Raw genomic sequence first — 20,763 nt, forward strand, 5'->3', positions numbered from 1 at the left:
TGTTGATTTCAAAAGCAATTTGACAACCGATAACGTATATCAACTTTACTCATCTTCAATTTCGCCTCTCTAACTATGTCAAGTTAGCATTACCACTTTCGAATTTGTCGTAAAAGAAAACAATTTAAAAGATTTTTGTCACAAAAAAAAATAGACGTTATACTCGGAGGAATGATTGATATTTTATTTTCTTGCTATTTTTTCCCCTTAAATTTGTTAAACAAATTAATGCTGTCAATATAAATCGGTTGTTTCATTTTACCCAAAACATAATTTCTTAGCATTGTATAAATATAATCTCAAGCATTTTATTAATTTTTGTATTTTTTTTCTTCTATTTCAGGTGCAATTCATACTTCAATCTCAATTTGGTGAGAAATGGAGGGTCCTAGTTGACAACTACAAATCGATTTTTCTCTTTTATTTTCGATTTTCGAACTTAAATCGTTACTCATCCGTAGATAGTTTCGGATTAAAAAAGAATTACGAAATAATAAAAAAATATTATTTTTTCTTATATTTTGTTTTCTCGCGTTGCCTTTAAACTTCTTTTAAAAGTTTACAAAAACAACAACAATTGCAAAAACAACAAACGTTAATTTGTGTAAAAATGTGGTAGAATAAAAAAATTTCGTAAAACTGCACAAAAAAAAAAAAACAAATCAATCGAACTCATTGATTTTGTAGAAGAAAAAATTAATTATCTTTTTATTCGAATTTTCAAGAGTACTCGGTTTTAATTTTGACGTTTCGAAAAATGAGTCGACAGTATAACTCGTCGCGTACTGGCGCTACCGTCGCTTATGCAAATATTTCAAATATGAAAAAAATGGCGTCGCGTCGTCAACCGGATCATGAAAGTGGTTATTACGAAGATAATCCTGTACTAGATTTTGCCCGAATAAATGGTAGCGATGACTCACAGCCGCCATCACAGCCGCCATCTTCGGCTAAACGTCAAAAATTATCATCTGATGATGATAAACAAAATCGTCATCATCATGGTGGTGGTGGTGGTGGATCGAGACAAACACAAAACAAAAAATACAAAAAACAATCAGAATCGTCGTCGATAACAAGTAACGTCACTGACAACAGTCAAACAACCAATAACAACAACAACAAGAAAAGAGCAACAACTGCCAATAGTAAACGTCACTTGAATAACAACAACAATAATACCAAACACTGTGATGTTGTGTTGGGGTCTCAAAATCATAAAACTATAACCGACCATAATAATCAAAAGAAACAACAACAACAACAAGCATCATCGGCAATGACAGTGGCTTCATCAGCAATAACAACAACAACAACACAAACACCCCAACAAACAACACCACAACGCACGAACGGGACAACAACAGCAATAATGCAAAGCGATGAAATTGTCGAAGTGAACGACAGTGAAAGTGAAGACGAGGCTGTAATGAAAAAGAGCACGAAAAAGGGTCAACATCACCATCATCCGCCGATGAGCGGTGGCAGCAGTGGCGGCAGTCCAATGGGTACCGATGACACGAGCAATGGCAGCAATAATAATAAGCAACATCAGTCAAATCATCAACAGGCCACAAATGATGATCGTGGCGGTGATCGTGATAGTGGGTCAGAGGTTGAGTGCGTTGCTGTCACGGATGCCCAAACCAATGCCGACACTGAGCAGTTGCAGCGGGAAATTGAGGAAGTTACAACGGTGCACTCGAAATGTAAGTAGAACATATGTATACACACTTTTTTTTTTGTCTTAAATTGAAATTAATATTATTTTAGTTTTTGAGGGGTGAAAATTTTTTTATAAGTGGTAATATTGAGTTCGTGACACTTTACATTAACTTAAAAAAAAAGTTTTTCATAATAAATTGGGAACATGCTGGTAGTATGCGTTACACAAAATAAATTTGAATTTTTTTTTTTTGTTGCTTATAAAGCCTCGGTCAATTGAAAGTTAAGGTAAATGATCTTTGATCTTTTTATGTGTTTTTTCATAGCAATTTTAGGACCTCAAATTTTCTTTTTACTTATTAAGGCTGAAAATGGGTGATCGCCACTTTCTTATGCTTTCACAAAAAAAACTAGCTACGTTAAAATATTCTGAAAAAGGATACAATTTTGTGAAACAAAAAAGACACCAAATTAAGTGGCGCCCAACGTGGTGACTGAAAGATTTTTTTTTTTTTTCAGTTTTTACCCTAATAAATTTAAAAATTTTTAGTTTTTCTTTTGAGACTCATAATAGCGAACACCAAGAAAAAAAAAAATGGCGCCCAATGTGGTATCTTTTTTAGTCTTAATCCATTCTAGCCGTTATGTTTAAACAAATCGAACATCTTCAGGTTTAAAACATAACAAAAGGATTGTTTAAAATATTGTGCTATTAAAAAAGATAAATAAATAAATTACATTAAAATGACGCCCAATGTGTCCTAGTTTAACGGTTTTTATATCACATTTTTCCAAATATTGTATTGCTTTTTGTTTTCTGAGAACCTTTTGAGGTGTGAAATGCTGAACAGAATATAAATAGGCTAAAAAAAAAGGAACTTAAATAAAAACAGGGATTGAGAAGGACTTAGTAATATTTATAGTCAGTTTGTTCAAAGGATTAATTTAGGTTAAGTATTATTTAATGGTAAATTTAAATTTAGGTTTATATTTAAACTTAACTTGATTTTGTAGATTATATTTGATAAGAAATTTTGAATTTCTTATCAAATTAATTTGAAAACTTTTATATTTTGAAGTTTCAATGATTGAAAACGTGTTTTTCAAGACTTTTAATTTTGGAATTTTGAAATATTTAAGCATAAACAAACCAAAAAGCAAAACAAAGATTTAGAAGATCTTAAGATTAATTTCTTTAGATTAAATAGAATGTAAGTATATTGGATTTTTGTTGTAATAAGCATCTTTTATTTGGTTTTTAACAAATTTTTAGCCCTGAAGAAGAGTGTAAACACACTCGAAACGTCGGATTAGTAAATTAGAAAAAGCTAAGTAAAAGACCTCAAGCCTACATAGGATTAAATATTTAAAAACAAGGATTGTTTAAAAATATGTTGCCTAAAAAAAAAATTTAACAATAATACAAATTTACAGAAAATATGGCGCCCAACGTGATGGGGTCGTCAATTTTGATACAAGGCAATTGCTTCTCCCAGTTGAACTGTGGAGAATATAAATGTACTAAGATGTCTTTAAATGGTTTTTCTGAGAATCAATATTTTTGATGAGGAGCTTAAAATATAATAGAATATAAGAATATAATAGAAAAACACACACGTTGGCGCCCAACTAAACAAAGTACTAGTAAAAACTTTTTGCCATTAAAAAAAAAAAAAATTACAAAAATTTAAATCAAAATGGCGCCCAACATAGAGTTTCAGTAAATTTCAACAAAATAAATTTTCTGTTTTCATGGAAGTTTGAAAGTCAATTATGGTTTTATTTGCCTTTATGAAACATTATATAGTATATCGACGGTTAAACTTCGGGATCGGGTCAAAATTCTGGCTTCAAAATTCTGCTTTTTTAACGAAAATTCTGTTTTTCAAAATTCTGTTTTTTTTTTCTATTCTGCTTTTCAAAATTCTGCTTTTTAAAATTCTGCTTTTCAAAATTCTGCCATTATTATACTTAACCAAAAAAATTCTGCCAATTCTGTTTTTTTTTTATAGCATATGCGTTGACTAAAGAAAAATACACCTCATTAATGTAATTCAACATTGGTACTTTCCTAAATTTTTTTGTTTAAGTGTCGCAAAAATTTTTTTAAATGCATAGACTGATTTTCTTTAAATAAATTCTATAAATTATTGGAACCGATGTTGTTTGATACAAAATATTCCTTTTCATATTCAAATTTTTGAATATTCATCTTTATTTGATAAATTAAAAAATTTTGAATTATTTTCAGAAATTTTTAGTATTAAAAACCTTTTCTTATTATTTTCAAATTTATTCATTTATAAAACAAAAATTAATATGCATTCAAAGAATGACAAATTACTAAGGTAAGTAATCAAATAAGCAGATCATTTTTCAAGAAGATGATTTTACAGAATTCTGCAAAAAATTAAAAAATGGTTTGGAAAATGTTAAAAAGCGCGCGCTTTTTAACATTTTCCAAACCCTTTTTTAATTTTTTGCAGAATTTTGAAAAACAGAATTATGAAAAGCAGAATTTTGAAAAACAGAATTTTGAAAATCAGAATTTTGAAAGCAGAATTTTGTAAAGCAGAATTTTGAAAGCAGAATTTGGACAAAAGAATTTTGACCCCGGCAGAATTTTGACCCCAACCCTTAAACTTATAACCTCGTAAGACGAAAAATTCGAAAAAAATATTATTAATGCAAACAATTCAGAAAATTCAGAGCTATCTTTTGGTATATACAGTTCAAAAATGTTGTTTTGAACATTTTTCAGGAATGACGAAATTCAAAAGCTCGTATTGAGAGATCCCATACAAAAACAAGAAACACAACATATTGTTTTTTGATTTCTGAAAAACTTGCAAAAACGACTTACGAGGTTATGAAGTTTAACCGTCGATATGTAAATTCGAAAGCAAAACTAAAACACTTAGTAAACTGGCGCCCAACGTGGTCTCTCTGTAAAGATCTAAATAAGATTCTAGGCATTAAATATAACAAAGTCAGACATTTTTAAATTTAAAAATATTACAGAGAACGATACTTTTTAATATTAAAGATTTGTTTAGAAAAACATCTTACTAAAATGTCGACTAACGTAGTGTCTAAATTATTTTTCGAACAATTTTATAAACCAGTTGAATTTTAATGTTCGAAATAATTCATTAATAAACTGGCGCCCAACGAATTCTGGCTTTTTAAAATCAAAAAGTCCAACGTTCTCAGTTTAAAAATAGAGCGAAAAGATTTTTCCAAACTTAAAGTTAAATTCATGTTTAACAGCCAATGTTAAAATAATAGGTTTCTGATACCACTCAGTTACCTGCAGTAACTTCACTGTTAAATCTAATGGAAAATTAGCATCAAAATCCATCTTAAGAATCTTATGATGATGCTGATTTTTTATTGCTAAAAGAGGATACATTTTTAACCCTTCAGACTTAAACTTTCTACGGAATTATAGATTTTAGAAAAACTAATTGCATATTTTACATTTAAAATCATTTTTAAAAATAAAAAAAAAATTGATTTAATTAAAAAATGAAAAAATTATTTAAACCCTACATCTTTGATTTATTTACAAGCTAGAGTTCTGTTGTTAATTTCAAATCACTTAAAAAACTCCACGTTGGGCGCCAGTTTTTTATTTAATCAGGAAGTAAATTGAATTCTTTTATGATTTAATATTGTTTTTTTTTTTTTTTTTACAAAAAGTATCATTTATTAGAGCTTATAAACAAAAAATTAAACTATCATCGATTTCAAACCGTACCTACCTAACCGCTGGTTCAGTTTTTTTTTTTCAAAATTTTACTTTGGATATTAATTTCCGAATATGTATTGGTTTAAAAAGAATATAATCCGTTTAAATTTCTATCATTAATTGGCGCTCAACGTGAAACTTTTATGAATTTCCTTTCTGTAAAAGACTTCAATAAAAAAAAAAAAACAGAAACAAAAGCTCTTTAAGAAGTCATAAAAATCTCACAAAAAATATCCACTTATTGACCTTTAATCAAATACCTAAATATTATTTATTTAGAAAAACACACAAACACCATAAAAATAAACCACATTGTGTTTATTCAAAAATATTAGGTTTGCCCTAGTTTTTATTAATAAATATTTTTTTTTTTTTGAAACAACATAAATGCCTCATCCATAGAATACAAAAAATTTCCCATTTCCCCAGCAAAAAAGAAGCCAACACGTGTTTGTCAATGTTCAACACACAAAACAAAAAAAAAAAAAGTAATTTTCATGTAAAGATTAAGTAATCCATAATAAATTACCTTATTAACAAAAAAATAAGTACAACTGCATTTTATATAGAACACCAATGAATACAATACATATGTTTTAAATGCTTATAGGAGCACATTTCATGTCATATGGGTTGGGTGTGTATAATTTTTGTGCAACAATCAAGTATATTTTATTGTAATATTATCACATGCAAAAAAGCAGCAGCAAACTACTAGCAAAAGCATGTGAGAGGAGCCAGCCAGCTATACAAAAGAATATGAGTCGCGTTAAACTACGTCAAGCGCAGAACACAGTTTACAAGAGTGTACAAGAAAGAAAGGAGACAAACAAAAAAAAAAGCAATAGAAATAGCTCTTTTTTTGTTTCTATTTATCATCTTTCACCGAGGGAATATATGTACATTATTATTATTATGTGGTGAACTATACACAAAAAGAAGCTGCTGCTGGCTTTACTGCCACCAACACCACACCAACCGTATTCTATCTGTTTCCGTTTTTGTTTCTTTTTTTTTTTGCTTTTCTATGTCCCCCATCACTAAACAGGGTGGTACGTATACACCCCGTGGACCCGAATGCTTGGGAATTTTGCGAAAAAAAAAAATAACCACAAATACTTCATAAAAACCCAGTTCGACTAGGCGGCGGCGACGGCGCTGAAAATGTTCTATTTTTGCACTGACTCTGGTAAAATACACATAGAAAAAAGGCAATGGGCCAGAGATGAGAGTAGGTAAGTTTTCTTTCATTCACTGTGAAGAGGAGAGATTTGGATGTTTTAAACACGATGGAATCGACGCGAAGCAAACGGGTAGTGTGAGGAATATATTTCTTCTTGACAACACGCCTACATGCCATTAATTACAACCACCTGTTGAAGCTGTGTTGGCCATTTGTCTGTATCATGCGCTTTTGACAGAAGGATGAATGAGTTTAGTTTTTATTTTGTATTAGTTGTTGTTTTTGTATTTTTTGTAATCATCTCATTTAGTGGAGAAATTGGAGAGATTTAATATAGTTTTGTATAAGAAAAGGGAGATGGAAGATATTACTGTCAACTTAATAAAGTCGTTTTAGGCAAAAAATTTACAAGTTTTGGGATTTCTAATCATTTCGCCTTTTGAACTTTGTGTTAATAAGATATATTTGACAACACTTCAGACCCTCAAAGTTCAACTTGGAAAACGAATTGATTCAGTTTAAATCAAGAAAAGAATTTAGCCCCACATTGGGCGCCATTTTAGTGTAAATTTCTTTTTAAATTAAATTTTTGCATGATAACAGTTTTGAACTGCTCTTTGTATAGTCTTAGGTTTCAAAATGTAGAATACATCGTTACTTAACAACTCGAATGTTGTATTAAATAAAATGCACGACTGGGTCGCAAGAACTTGCTCTTAGGTTTGAAGTTGCTACAATTTTTAGGACTTTTAAATTAAGTAAATGTAATTATTGTAAAAATCGTTTTTCAAAATAATAAAACAACATCTGAAATCAAATTGCCCTCCAAAACAAGTATGCAATTTCATTTGTTTTATTAAGATGGATTTAAAAAAAAAATTCAAAATCGTAAGAGCCGTTTAAAAAAAAAAACTAATTTTTTAGAAATTATTTTTTTGGAAAAAAGTTTTTAAAATTAAATTAGTATGCCATTTTGTAGAAATCAGTAATTAACACCTAAAACCAAAATTAAAAAAAAAAATTAAATGTCTGTTTTTCGAAAAATTGATTTTTCAAAACAAAATTTTCAACTTTTTTTAAATCCAAAAATTAATTTTTAAAAAAAAATTATTTATGATTTATATTAAAATTATATAGGTAAATGCCTTAAAAAAATTCGTTGAAATCGAATTATTAGTTTCGGAGCAAATTGGATTTAAAAAAAAAAAACGGTACTATAGCAGGTACCGTTAATAATGATTTTCAAACAAAAAATTTCATCAAATGATAAACCTTGTGTTAAAACTTACATTTGAATTTTTTAAACAAAATCGTTTGAGCCGTTTTCGAGAAATTTCAACTTAATGACAAGTACAGTTAATTTTGGTCCAAAAAAATTAATTCCAAAAACCCATCTGGAAAGTCGCTAAATAATGCTATATACCAAGTTTTACATCAATCGGTCCATCCGTTTAGGCTGTAGGTAGCTTCGTTTATAGACAGACAGACGGATTTCCGGGGCCCACTTTTTTGGCATTCTATTTCATCGTAATGTCATGGAAAATTGTTATATCAACTTTTTGCTTGTACGAATGCATAACTTGATATATAGTACATACCTACATTATATCGCAAGTAAAAATGAAATAAAAATCACGTTGGGCTCGAATTTATGTGCTATTTTTGTTTAGAGCCTCTTTTTCAGAAAAACAAATTTAATCAATTTTTGAAACTCAAAGATCTACTGGAAGAGAGAATTGATTTTATTAAGTGGCACGTTGGGCGCCATTTTAATATCAATTTATTTATTTTTTTGATTTAACTTTAGCAAAGTTCTTTTTTGTTTGAGTAACTTATACTGGACGGGTTGAATTGTGGATTAGAGATGAAATAAATTTCACGTTGGGCGCCAGTTTATATCTTTTTAAGCATTTCTTATCTAACAAAAAATTAAGTTTATTCAAAACTAGGGAGAAATCATGTACTAACTATTTTACAAATTACATCAGCTAATGATACTCGAGCATTATTACCAAGATCATAAACGATACATTTCCATTTGCTTGAAATATTTGTAGCTCATAAACATGTTTTTTACGGTAAGTTTAGAGGTCAATAAAAATCAAAATTACCAAGAACTTGACATCAAGAGATAAAACTTAAAAAAATAAATGTAAAACAAAAAAAAGAGACAAAATTGCATACAAGTAAAGTTTATGCTCTCATAATTGGCAACCTTCAATTCATGTTAAACTTGCCATTGAAAAATAGCTCTCCATTAAAATATTAATGTGCATATAAAAATATACGCACATTATTTTTGTGTGTATGTAAGCTATACTTTTGCATGTAGTATCTCCAAGAGCTCATATAAACGATATGGTATCCATATCGACAAAGATAGACAAAATAAAAAAAAAAACATTAAACTGGTAATAAATACGTTTGGAAGCTATTTATGCAGAAAACAGTAAAAGTGAAAAATGAAACTGCAACGTTTTTGCTATGGTGTAAAAGAGGGTGTATTTGTCTTTGTAACTGTGTGTGTTTTAACCTCCCTCTTAACCAAATGACAGGTGTTTTTTTTTTTGTTTTGTTTTCTTCGTCGATGAATAGAGCTTAAGGAAAGCTCTTTTGTCGTGCAATAAAAAAAAATACTTAAATTGAGACAATTAATACAGTTGAAGGGCTCTTGAGCAGATACCTAACCTTTAAAAAAAAAAACTAAAACATGCCATTATTAATGGAGGATTGTAAAAATATCAATTAAAAAAATGCATTTGAAATTTAAAAAAAAAGTATTTATTGCAACTAAAAATATTTTGCATTAAAAAAAAATTGCATTAAAAAAAATATTTCGTATTAAAAAAAAATATATTTTGCATTAAAAAAAAATATTTTGCATAAAAAAAAATATTTTGCATTAAAAAAAAAATATTTTGTGTTAAAAATAACATTTGCATTTTTGTATTTGTAGTGCACACATTTTGCACTGATTTTTTTTAATGCATTTTATTTTTTTTTTTTTCAATGCAAAATATTTGTATTTGCAATAAATTTTGCAAATAATTGTTGCAATTACAATTTTTTTTTAATGCAAAATATTTTAAGTTGCAATAAATATTGTGTTTTTTTTATGCAAAACGATTTAGAGGGCTTTTACTGTATTGACTTAATAGCGACTTTTTGATGCATTTTTTTTTTTGCATTTTTAGATTTATTATTTGTTTAAAGCTTTACCTTGCCACTTCAGTTTCAGTTGAAAAAAAAAATAAAAAAAAGACACAATAAAGTTTGTTTCTCGTTTAACACACAACAAAGTTAAATGGTATTTTTTTTTTTTTGCAACGTTGCCAACTTTATATTGAACCAAAAAAAAAAGAAACATTATTTCCAATGAAGTGAATTTACTTGGAATTGTTTGTTCGAAATGGTGGTGTACCTACTCGTTTGAATGTTACTCAACCCAATTAAAAAGAAGGGGAATTTTTAGTGCTTCTTTTCATAATGTTTTTCATATTTATACATTTTACTTTGATCAAATTAATAGAATTTTTTCAAATGCAGTTGTATGTGCTATAATTATTGATTTTAAGACATTCATATTTGAAGAAGGGGAATCCCCAAGAATCTTGACGTCATCACAGAGATTGTCGCATCATTTAAACAAAGTCTTGATGATATTTTGTAAACTTGATTTTTTATTCAAATCATGTGTGAAGTTTGTTGTGAAGGCGAGAAGTTACATCGCAGATGTATCCAAATGTGTATTTCTTGTGATTTTTTTTTTTGCTGATGGAATATATTGAAAAAGATATGGAGGAAATGATCCGACCTTAACTAAATACAAAAAAGTTAAAAAAAAACATTTTTTGAGAAAAATGATAAATTTCTATAAGAAATTTTCATAACGAAAATTATTTCTTGGAAAAAAGAATTATTTTGGGAAATAGGAATTTTTTTTTCATTTCTTGTAGAAAAAAAAACAACAAAACAATTAACTCAAGAGTTTAGACCAACCTTTTTTGAAAAATTTTTGAAAAGTAAATTTTTAGATAAAATATTTTTAGAAAAAAATAATTTTTTTTAATAAAATATGTGTTTTTTTTTTATTAAAATGTTATTTGTTTAGAAAAATTGTTTTTTTTTTTTGAAAAAACAATTTTTTTTTTATTTAAAGTATTTTTCATTTTAACAGTTTCTCATTTTTGTTCCTGGCTTGTGAACTATTCACTAAATAAAATATTTAATAACATCAACACCTAAGTTTGATAACCCGTATTTCAACTTCACAAACTCTTAAGATGTAACGGGTGTGACATTACAAAATCTATTCAGTCTGGTTCGGTGACTCTTAGAAGCCATATTGTAGATTTTTGATTGAAAACTCATAGTATTCAATATGAACGAATATTTTATTACATTTCCAGTAATCATATATTTCAAATAAATTTATAAAAAATGTGGTTTTATAACACACACAACGAATGTGACTTTCTATGAGCAAACGTATTTTTTCAAAACAAACCATAAAGAAAAAATCAATAATTTCAAATATTAAAGCACTATTTACACAATATATAATTTATAAGGTTCAAAATCTGAGGATACATCAGAATAATTGACTGAAAATATTTGAAAAAAAATATTCTTTTAGAAAAAAATATTTGTAGATAAAATCTTTTTTTTTAAGAAAAAAAAAATAATTTGTTTTTAGCAAACATGTTTTTTTATAAGTATTTTTTTTTTTTTTTTTACAAAAATATTTTTTAACAAAAACTATTTTTAGAAAAAATAATTCATACAAAACAACTTTTTTAGAACAAATATTTTTTTTTTGTAGAAAACAAAAGGAAAGCAAAGTAAAAAGGTCGAAATTCTGTTTTCAAAATTCTACTTTTCATTAAAAAAAAAAAAAACGAATGTGGTAAAGAAACTTCATATAGTCAAAATTATTTAAAAGTTTTTTTTTTATTAAATTTATTTTGTTTGTGATTAAATACGATAAAAAAATGATAAAACAAAAATATTTTTTTATAGAAAAAAATATTTTTTTGAAAAACTTTTTTTTAGAAAAAAACTATTTATAGAAAACATCATTTTTTTGAAAACAACTTTTATTTTTAGTAAGAATCATTTCTTTACAACATTTTATGAAATTGTTGGCAAAATTATCAAAACTCATCGTTTTTTTTATGAATGAATTTCATCAGTCTATTAAATTCACATACATGCAACATTACACCATAAACGTACATTATTCTTAATTGTTCACATAAGATTAAACAAGTACATATGCACTTAATTTCTGATTTGACCCATCATTCCTAAAGTTCATACAATACAACCCTGTTTGAACCGACAAAAAAAAAAAAGAAAAATCTCAGTCCCATTACCACATTATTCATTACATTTCATGTGTATAAACTCCTATATAATATTCGACAACTAAACATGAATCTTTTATAACGTTAGTATGAACAAAAAAAAAAGTTATAAATTTCTATTCAACACTCAATTGAAACAAATTATAATTTTTGTTTGGTTAAGTTGACAATCACACAATCACACACTCCCAAATCTGTATCTGCATTTGTTTGTGTGTGTTTTGTGTATCTATGTGAAGCTTATTTTTTATTCAACCTGCCACTCTTTTTTTTTTTATTTAAATAAAAATATTTATACATAAGTGAATGACACTTGGGTTTTTGTTTTAACCCGAAATTCGAACTCAAGAAGATGTCGTTGCCGCTGCTGCCGTACTTGCTAACGTGCCTAGTGTCACGTGTCGTCATCGTATTTTTTTTTTTTTTTTTTTTTGAGTTTATAAATAAAAAGGGTTTCATTACTGTTATACACGATGTATGCCAAGCCGAAGCCATGTCAGCCATTGCTTGTGTTTGCATCTTAAGCTTGCTTTCTTCATCGTCTTCTCTGTTCCATATGGAAAACGGACGGGAAAATTTGCTTTAGATGGTGAAATGTGGTGTACCATGAATTAAATATTACCATCATCATCATCAGAAAAAAGCACATACACCTACCAAACACACACACACGTAAACAAATAGCCATGAACCTCACAAAATAACCTACAGCTGACTTGAGCAGGTTATTGACGATGTAGACAACCATCGTATGAACGGCGGCGCGACGACGACGAAGTCGACCGACAGAGCGGTGAAGAAGCGAAAGGCGTAGTAGAACAGGTGGGGGGTATGAGTGAAGACAAAAACCTGCCGAGGCGATATGGACGAAAAGAAGTTAATGACAATGAACTGTGGCTGATTTTGGTTTTTTTTTTTTTTTTGGTTTTTTTCATAAACAATTTTTTTTTTGTTTTGTTTAAGAAACTTCAACGAAAACGGTTGATGACCTCTCGGTGAACTTTCAAAGACCCCCAAGGATTCGTTTTGTCTAAAAATTTTGTTTTTTTTTTTTTTGTGTCAAAGGAAAACGAGCGTCAGTAGAGAGGATGTTAGGCATTTGGTACACTTAAAAGGTTTTAAGCATATATTTGTGTTGGGGTTGAAAGAAAAATAATTTCGAGCAAAACTTGAGATTAATAAAGGGGTTGGAGATTTTCTTTTCGTTGGGGATGGTCAAGTGCTCGACATACCTATAAAAAAGTAAACAAATAAATAAGACGTGGTAAATCACAAAAAAAAAAATAAGTTTTGGATTAATGAGTCCATTTGGATATCGTGACTAAGGATTTTCTTTTTTTTGGTAAAAGTCTTCTGGGTGTTTGGTGTGATATGAAAACAGCTTTAAACTATGAAACGGCAAAACAGTTTTATACTAATAATTGGCTAATAACTTGAAAGAAATTGAAAAAGACTGGGGTTTATTGTTTATTACTCATTTTACCCGACTTCGGGAAAGTTAAATAGAAGGTTATGTGTTTGGCCCGAATGTTTGTACGTATGTTCATTTGTTTCATCATAACTTCTTAATTACTTATCGGTATTTGATAAATGAAGTTAAGTTGAAAGCATCTGATCCAAAGTCAATGGTTTTGAATTTTTAAATAAAGAGATGAAAATAAAAATAGCGATAATTTTTTTTTTTAATCTAAGGCCGTGTGTGAATTGCGTTAAATAGTTAAATCCGTGTTAAATTTTTGCACTATTGAGGTGAATAAAAAATTTTCAGCTGTTAAAAATTTATTGGGCTGTGGGACCTGGTTAAATTTGAGTTAAATTTTGTTTGCAGATGGTTTTGTTTTGTTTTTTTTTTTTTAATAAAATCATGGCAGAAAAAAGGCAGACAAAATTTTAAACAATAATCCATACAGCTGATTTTTTTTTTATTAACCTCAATAGTGTCAAAAATTTAACACGGATTTATATTATAACTATCTAACGCAATTCACACACGGCCTAAAAAATTAAAAATATTCTGAAAAGTTATTTTTTTTTTCTTAAAATGTAGGTAATATTTTCTAGTTTTTTTTTTTTTTTCTAAAAAATAAATATTATTTTTTTAACAAAATATTTTTCAAAAAAAAAAAATAATTTTTTTTTTAAATATTTTTCAAAAAAAAAATTAAGGTTGGGGTCAAAATTCTGCCGGGGTCAAAATTCTGCTTTCAAAATTCTGCTTTACAAAATTCTGCTTTCAAAATTCTGCTTTTCAAAATTCTGTTTTTCAAAATTCTGTTTTTCAAAATTCTGCTTTTCATAATTCTGTTTTTCAAAATTTTGCAAAAAATTAAAAAAGGGTTTGGAAAGTGTTAAAAAGCGCGCGCTTTTGAACATTTTCCAAACCCTTTTTTAATTTTTTGCAAAATTCTGTAAAATCATCTTCTTGAAAAATTATCTGTTTATTTGATTACTTATCTACATAATTTGCATTCTTTGAATGTATATTAATTTTTGTTTTATTAATGAATAAAATTGAAAATATTAAGAAAAGGTTTTGAATACTAAACATTTCAGAAAATAATTCAAAATTTTTTAATTTTTGTCAAATAAAGATGAATATTCAAAAATTTGAATAAGAAAAGGAATATCTTGTATCAAACAACATCGGTTGCAATAAGTTATAGATTTTATTTGAAAGAAAGTCAGTCTATGCATTTTAAAAAATATTTGCGACACTTAAACAAAAAAATGTAGGAAAGTGCCAATGTTGAATTACATTAATGAGGTGTATTTTTCTTTAGTCAGCGAATATGCTATAAAAAAAAAACAGAATTGGCAGAATTTTTTTGTTCAAGTATAATGCTGGCAGAATTTTGAAAAGCAGAATTTTAAAAAGCAGAATAGAAAAAAAGCAGAATTTTGAAAAACAGAATTTTCTTTAAAAAAGCAGAATTTTGAAAAGCAGAATTTTGAAGCCAGAATTTTGACCCGATCCCAAAAAATTATTTTCAAAAAAAAATATTTTTCTAAAAAAATTTAAAAAAAAAAAATATTTTCGATAAAAAACATTTTCTACAAAAAAATATTTTTCTTAAAAAAATTCAAAAATTATTATTAAAAAAAAAAAAAAATAATAATAAGTTTTCTAAAAAAAAATAATAAGTTTTCAAAACGTTAATTTTTATTTATTATTTCTCAAATTTCTTGGATAAAAATCATTTTCTACAAAAAAATATTTTTCTAAAAAAAATTCCAAAAAATAATATTTAAAAAAAAATTCAAAAAAATAATATTTAAAAAAAAATTCAAAAAAATAATATTTAAAAAAAAAATCAAAAAAATAATATTTAAAAAAAAAATCAAAAAAATTATATTTAAAAAAAAAAAAAATAATAAGTTTTCTAAAAAAAAATAAGTTTTCTAAACGTTAATTTTTATTTATTATTTCTCCAATTTCTTTATGAAGAATATTTATTTTTCTCAAAAATTTAGAACAAACAGTTTTACATTATGTAAATACATTTGAGTGGTGTTTATTTTGCAAGTCTAATGTTTTTTGTTCTGAAAATGAAAATGCGATTGGTGTGAAATCTAGTAAATAACATTGGTCAACAAAAATTTTTCACAAAAACCAAATTTGCTTTTCTGAAGGGTGCTGAACTTGAATTTAGTTTGAGTAAGTCTTTGGTTAATTAACTTAAATTTTATAAGTATCAGACAACACAAGCGATTTTAAACCATTTTTGAAAGAAGAAAAACAGTTTTTGCGGACAAATTATGCTGAAATAATTTACAATACATTAAAATCAAAAAGGATCATAGTCAAAGGTGTGACATTTTTACTAAAAACTATGAATTCACCCATTTTTTAAATATTATGTTCCTTATATTTAAAATTACTCTTATATACTTGATTTCAATATCCAATTTTTATTGCATCACGGGTGTGACATTAAAAAGTAAAGCATATCTAATTTTTTAGCAAGTATACGCTATAAGACAAAAAATAATAAAAACCCATAAAACTGTTTCTGTACATTGTTATGAGTTTGGCAATTAAACGTTACGGGTGTGACATTTAATCTTTTATATGTTTTCATATGAAACAAGGAAAATGTCTTTTTTTTATGGTAACCTTTCACATAAAACATTTAAAAAATTCTATTGAAAGCCAAAAATGACAAACAAATTGTGTGAAGCAAAAAAAAAAAAAAACACTATTATATTAAGTAAAAATCATCAACAAATTTAATAGCTTAGTGTCACTATTTAACTTCATATTTTTTCTTCGTTTATTTTATTTTTTTTTAACTATTAAATCTTTAAAGAAGTATTTTATAATTTTAAGAACAAATTTTATATTTTACATGATAAAAAAAAAAACAATAAATTAAAAAAATGCAACAAAAATGGAAATGTTACATTCAAATTGGTTCTAAGTCATTACGTTTGTTATAGGAAAGTACACAAAAACAAATCATAACATATTTAAATTAGGTATTATTCATTCAGACGAAAAAAATAAATGACAACATTAATTTTCAATAATTATTGTTTAACTCATCCTATTCTATATTACACCTACATAAAAAAAGCAGACATCCGCCTCATTAAAAACCCAAACAATGAGTAAATAATCATGATGGTAACATTCCATTTAAATAATAATTTCCAAACAATTAAATTCCACTCAATACAAATACTCAGCAAATATTACACCTCGTTATCAACCGATTAAATTTTTGTAGGTCAATATTCATATAGAATTTTTTTTTTTTCATTTTTTTTTTTAAATATGTGTCACCTTAATATTTATCCAATGTCAAATTACTTTCGCTTGTGGAACACATTAAATAATGGAGGCATTTCAAAATATTGTCTTTGTTTTTTCGACACTTTGATAAGTTCTATACAAATGAAACCTACATTGTATGACAACGTGGTTTTAATTGCGATTTAAAAAATAAAGGGCATTGCCATCAATTGAATAGACTGATTTAATGTCAAAGTAAACCATAATTATTTACCTGCAGGTTTTAGAAACTTAAATAAATGGTGTGGTTCGTTACTTCGGTAATTGCTTAGAATATTGCCGTCGTAATATTCATTTAACTACAATTTTTGTTTTGTTTTGATGGTTTGTTTATTTTTAAATTTTAATTACACATAAATTACATCGCGAGTAGTAATATATTTTTTTTTTGTTTAATGCACTTAAATGAAAAATTTAATTATTGTGACAGACGGCGCGTGCAAAAAATGTACCTATGTATCGTGCGCACTAATGTCAAGAATATTGAAAATTTTATAGAGCACATTCGATATATTCGATGTCATGTCATTATTATTGATTGAAAATTCAAAGAGTGGCAATATCGTGCAACATTGAAGATATTATAACAAAAGTTTTACTTTTTTTTAATAGCATTTAAAAAAACGCAAACAGAAATGCATTAATGAAATGGAAAAAATAAAAAGAAAACACAACCTAATTCAAACTTTAACTTTCGTTTTGATCGAAACTGCTTGCGATGAGAAGTTCAATCAATTTGTAATTTTGTTTTTTTTTTTAGTTTCTTCCTGTAAACAAAATTATGACTTTGATTATGACCTTGGCACGTTTAACGTTTTAGTAGAAAATTTCTGCAGAATTCTGACAGTAGACAATAAAATTGAAGAGTGATTTTAAAAAGGTTCGATAAATTCGTTTTCTATCTTTTAATTTTTTTTCTGATTTTAGTTCTAAAATACTAGTACTAAGCAAGGCAATAAAACGGATTATTAAAATTATAGCTTAAAAAAAAAAAAAAAACTGCAACAAACCAGACCCTCAAAAATTAGATTTAAGCTTCTTTTTTTTGTTACTTTATTTACTGAACCAAAATTCATTCTCTGTTATTTTAAAGCTAATCTCAAAGATGTGCTGTATCTTATCAATTCGAAAATTTCAAAATTAAATAACGTAAAAACCTGAAGAGTAGAAAAAATTGCGATATTTTAGATTCGAAATTGCAATGGTAAATTCGAAATAGAATAAAAAAAATACTGTCAAATTACATAATTGAAAAAAAAAAATTCAATAATCTGCTTTGGGTGTTATCGTCACGTATACAGACAAGAATGCAGTCACGTACAGACAACATCTGTATTATAACTGTACATGTTTTCAAGCTACATAACGAGATATCAATTGAATAGATTTTATTGATTTGTCGAAAATATCAACTATTTTGTTCTCTGAATAGCTTCTTTAGTAAAAAATTCATAAGAAATGAACGTCACGTACAGACATGCAAAATCAAACCAAAAAATTGTATAGCGGTTGGAGTGTTAGTGTTTCAGCAAACCTAGAAATCTTGGTGTTATGATCTCTTAAGAACTATTGCAAGCCTGCACTTATGATACATTTTATGAACTAAAAAAAATGTCTTAAAATATGTTAATATAATATAACGTTAACTGTCGCGTTCAGAAAAATATTCCGTTTGTTTTCGTACGATTTTTTGTAAGTGCTTTAATAAAAAAAATTCTCGCGGCACTAAGTTTTTTTTTTTCTTTTCGGAATTGTTTCTGAAACTGAATTTCAAATAAATTTCGAGCATAAAAAGGCGGTCTGTTAAACGGGCTAATCAGACCTGTAAAAATACTTAACATATCGGGCCTTTGGTGCTCTCAACTACCAGAACCGGGTATTGGCACCGGAATATTAATTCCCTGTACAAAAACTGACAATTGCCGATATTTCTCAAGCACTTCGCAGCAACCTAAAGTACCAAATTATTTAAGCAAAATTTTTAAGAACTTTCAACTTTCGGGAGTACTTGAATTGTTTATTTCAGAAACAAATATCACAACAAAAACATTACTGTTAAAAAAGGAGCCAAGTTCTCCTATGTTGAAATTATGCTGGCACAAAAAGTACTGAGATGTAAAAGTGTACCAAGTTCTAAAGTTTGGATTCAAATTCGTATCAATAAAATTTTGATTGTTCTCTTGACAATTTTTCTTTTAATTACGGATTTTTAAAGTTATTTCAAAAATTGCCAAGTAAACAATCAAAATTTTATTGATACGAATTTGAATCCAAACTTTAGAACTTGGTACACTTTTACATCTCAGTACTTTTTGTGCCAGCATAATTTCAACATAGGAGAACTTGGCTCCTTTTTTAACAGTAATGTTTTTGTTGTGATTTCACTACTTTTTGCAAGGTATGGCTGTAGAATTGAAAATCTCTATATTTGATGAAAATTCAGTGAAAATGGGCTGTTGCCACGCCCCCTGGCTGAAATTCTCAAACTTTAAATTTTTTCCTTTGTATATACCACCAGCTCTACCATTCTACCAAATTTCAAGATTCTACGATAATCAGAAGTGCTCTATTATATTTAATGAAAATTCAGCGGAAATAGGCGGATGCCACGCCCCCTGAATTGAAAATCTCAAATTTTCGATTTTTTCCTTTGTATACACCACAAGCCCTATCACTGTGTAAAATTTCAAGTTTCTACGTTAACGGGAAGTTCTCCATAATTTTGATGATCTGTCAGTGAGTGAGTGAATGAGTGAGTGAGTCAGTCAGTCAGTTACGGTTTTTGCGATTTTTGAAGCCCTATATCTCAGAAACTACTCATCGTAAAAGGCTGAAATTTTGTGAGGAGTTTGGTTTTGACAAGCTCAATAAATGTAGCGAGTTTGAAATTTCTAGCATTTTTGGTGTGGAAGTTAGAGGGGGGTCGAAAATGGCCTGAGTTGTTTCCTGTAAATAAGGGTGTAGTGCCAAAGTTGCTAGAGAACTTGGCTGGGCACTACCGTGCCCCTTGATTTTTTTTTTTAGAAATTTCTCAAAGTTAAAGTATGTCAGACTCCTCAAAATACGAAAACTGAGCATTTTTGACTCTTAAATACATAACCTTTTACCAGTTTTAAATTATTTTGGCAGCCATCATTACACGCAATCCGTTGAATTATACATCAAAAGGTAAAGATTTACTCCATCTACTGCTATTTTAATCATTAAAATCAGAAGGTGCGTTTAAAAGCAGTTTAACCAAAAAAAACAGTTCGTTTATGTCAGAAACGACAAGACTTAAAAAAAGGTTAAGATTTTAAAGGTTTTTAAATGCATCTTAAGCTAGATTATAAATCGGAATACTATAATTTTGAAGTGTTATGGAATTTTAACATAAAAAAAAACAGTATTTTCATGCTCCTGAAAAGTTAATGTTGTTTCTGAAATAAACGATTCACTTGATTAAGTACTCCAATTTGTTTCTAGCCCATTGAGTAGTAAATATTTTATATTTGCATCAGCAAACCAGAAACTGTAAGTCCAATTTTTGCTATAAAAATCATCTGTAAGCGACTTATCCAGCACGTCAGCAAAAAAGGTAAAACCTACCCAATTTCTGATTTTCTTACAAAGGAGATGAGGCGTTTTAGGGCCATGAGCGTACATTAATGAGACTAGTCTCAAAATGAAGCTGAAGGTTAGTATATTCAATCTATGAATTTTTTTTCAAATCGTAAGTCAGGGTCTTGAGATACAAGGCTCCAAAGTACGTTCTGATAACTCTTACTTGTCCCTTTTATATGCAAATATCATGAGAACTACAAGTGGTATATCGATGTTTTTTATGTCAAATGAAAGGTTGTTTTAGTGCCTTTTAAACAATATAAAATACATATTACACAAAACAAAGAAACGGCGAACTAATAAAGAAAAGTAAAATGTTATTTAAAAAAATCGATTTTTGTTCAAAATATTTATTTATTTTCAATTTAAATATGCTTAAAACTGTTTGAATTTTTTAGAATGC

The 20,763-nt window shown here is 27.7% G+C and overlaps 1 protein-coding gene across 1 annotated transcript in view; it reads left to right on the forward strand.

The window, feature by feature from the left end:
• The first annotated feature begins 341 nt into the window (after nt 1-341).
• The window catches only part of LOC129908305 (ribosomal protein S6 kinase alpha-5), a 62,557-nt gene continuing 42,135 nt past the window's right edge, over nt 342-20,763 (forward strand). The window contains exon 1 of the mRNA XM_055984714.1: nt 342-1,709. Within this exon, the coding sequence (XP_055840689.1) occupies nt 758-1,709 (952 nt within the window). The 5' untranslated portion in view covers nt 342-757. The remainder of the gene's footprint in view (nt 1,710-20,763) is intronic.

This window comes from Episyrphus balteatus, chromosome 2 (genome assembly GCF_945859705.1).
Source record: "Episyrphus balteatus chromosome 2, idEpiBalt1.1, whole genome shotgun sequence".
Classification (NCBI taxonomy): domain Eukaryota; kingdom Metazoa; phylum Arthropoda; class Insecta; order Diptera; family Syrphidae; genus Episyrphus; species Episyrphus balteatus.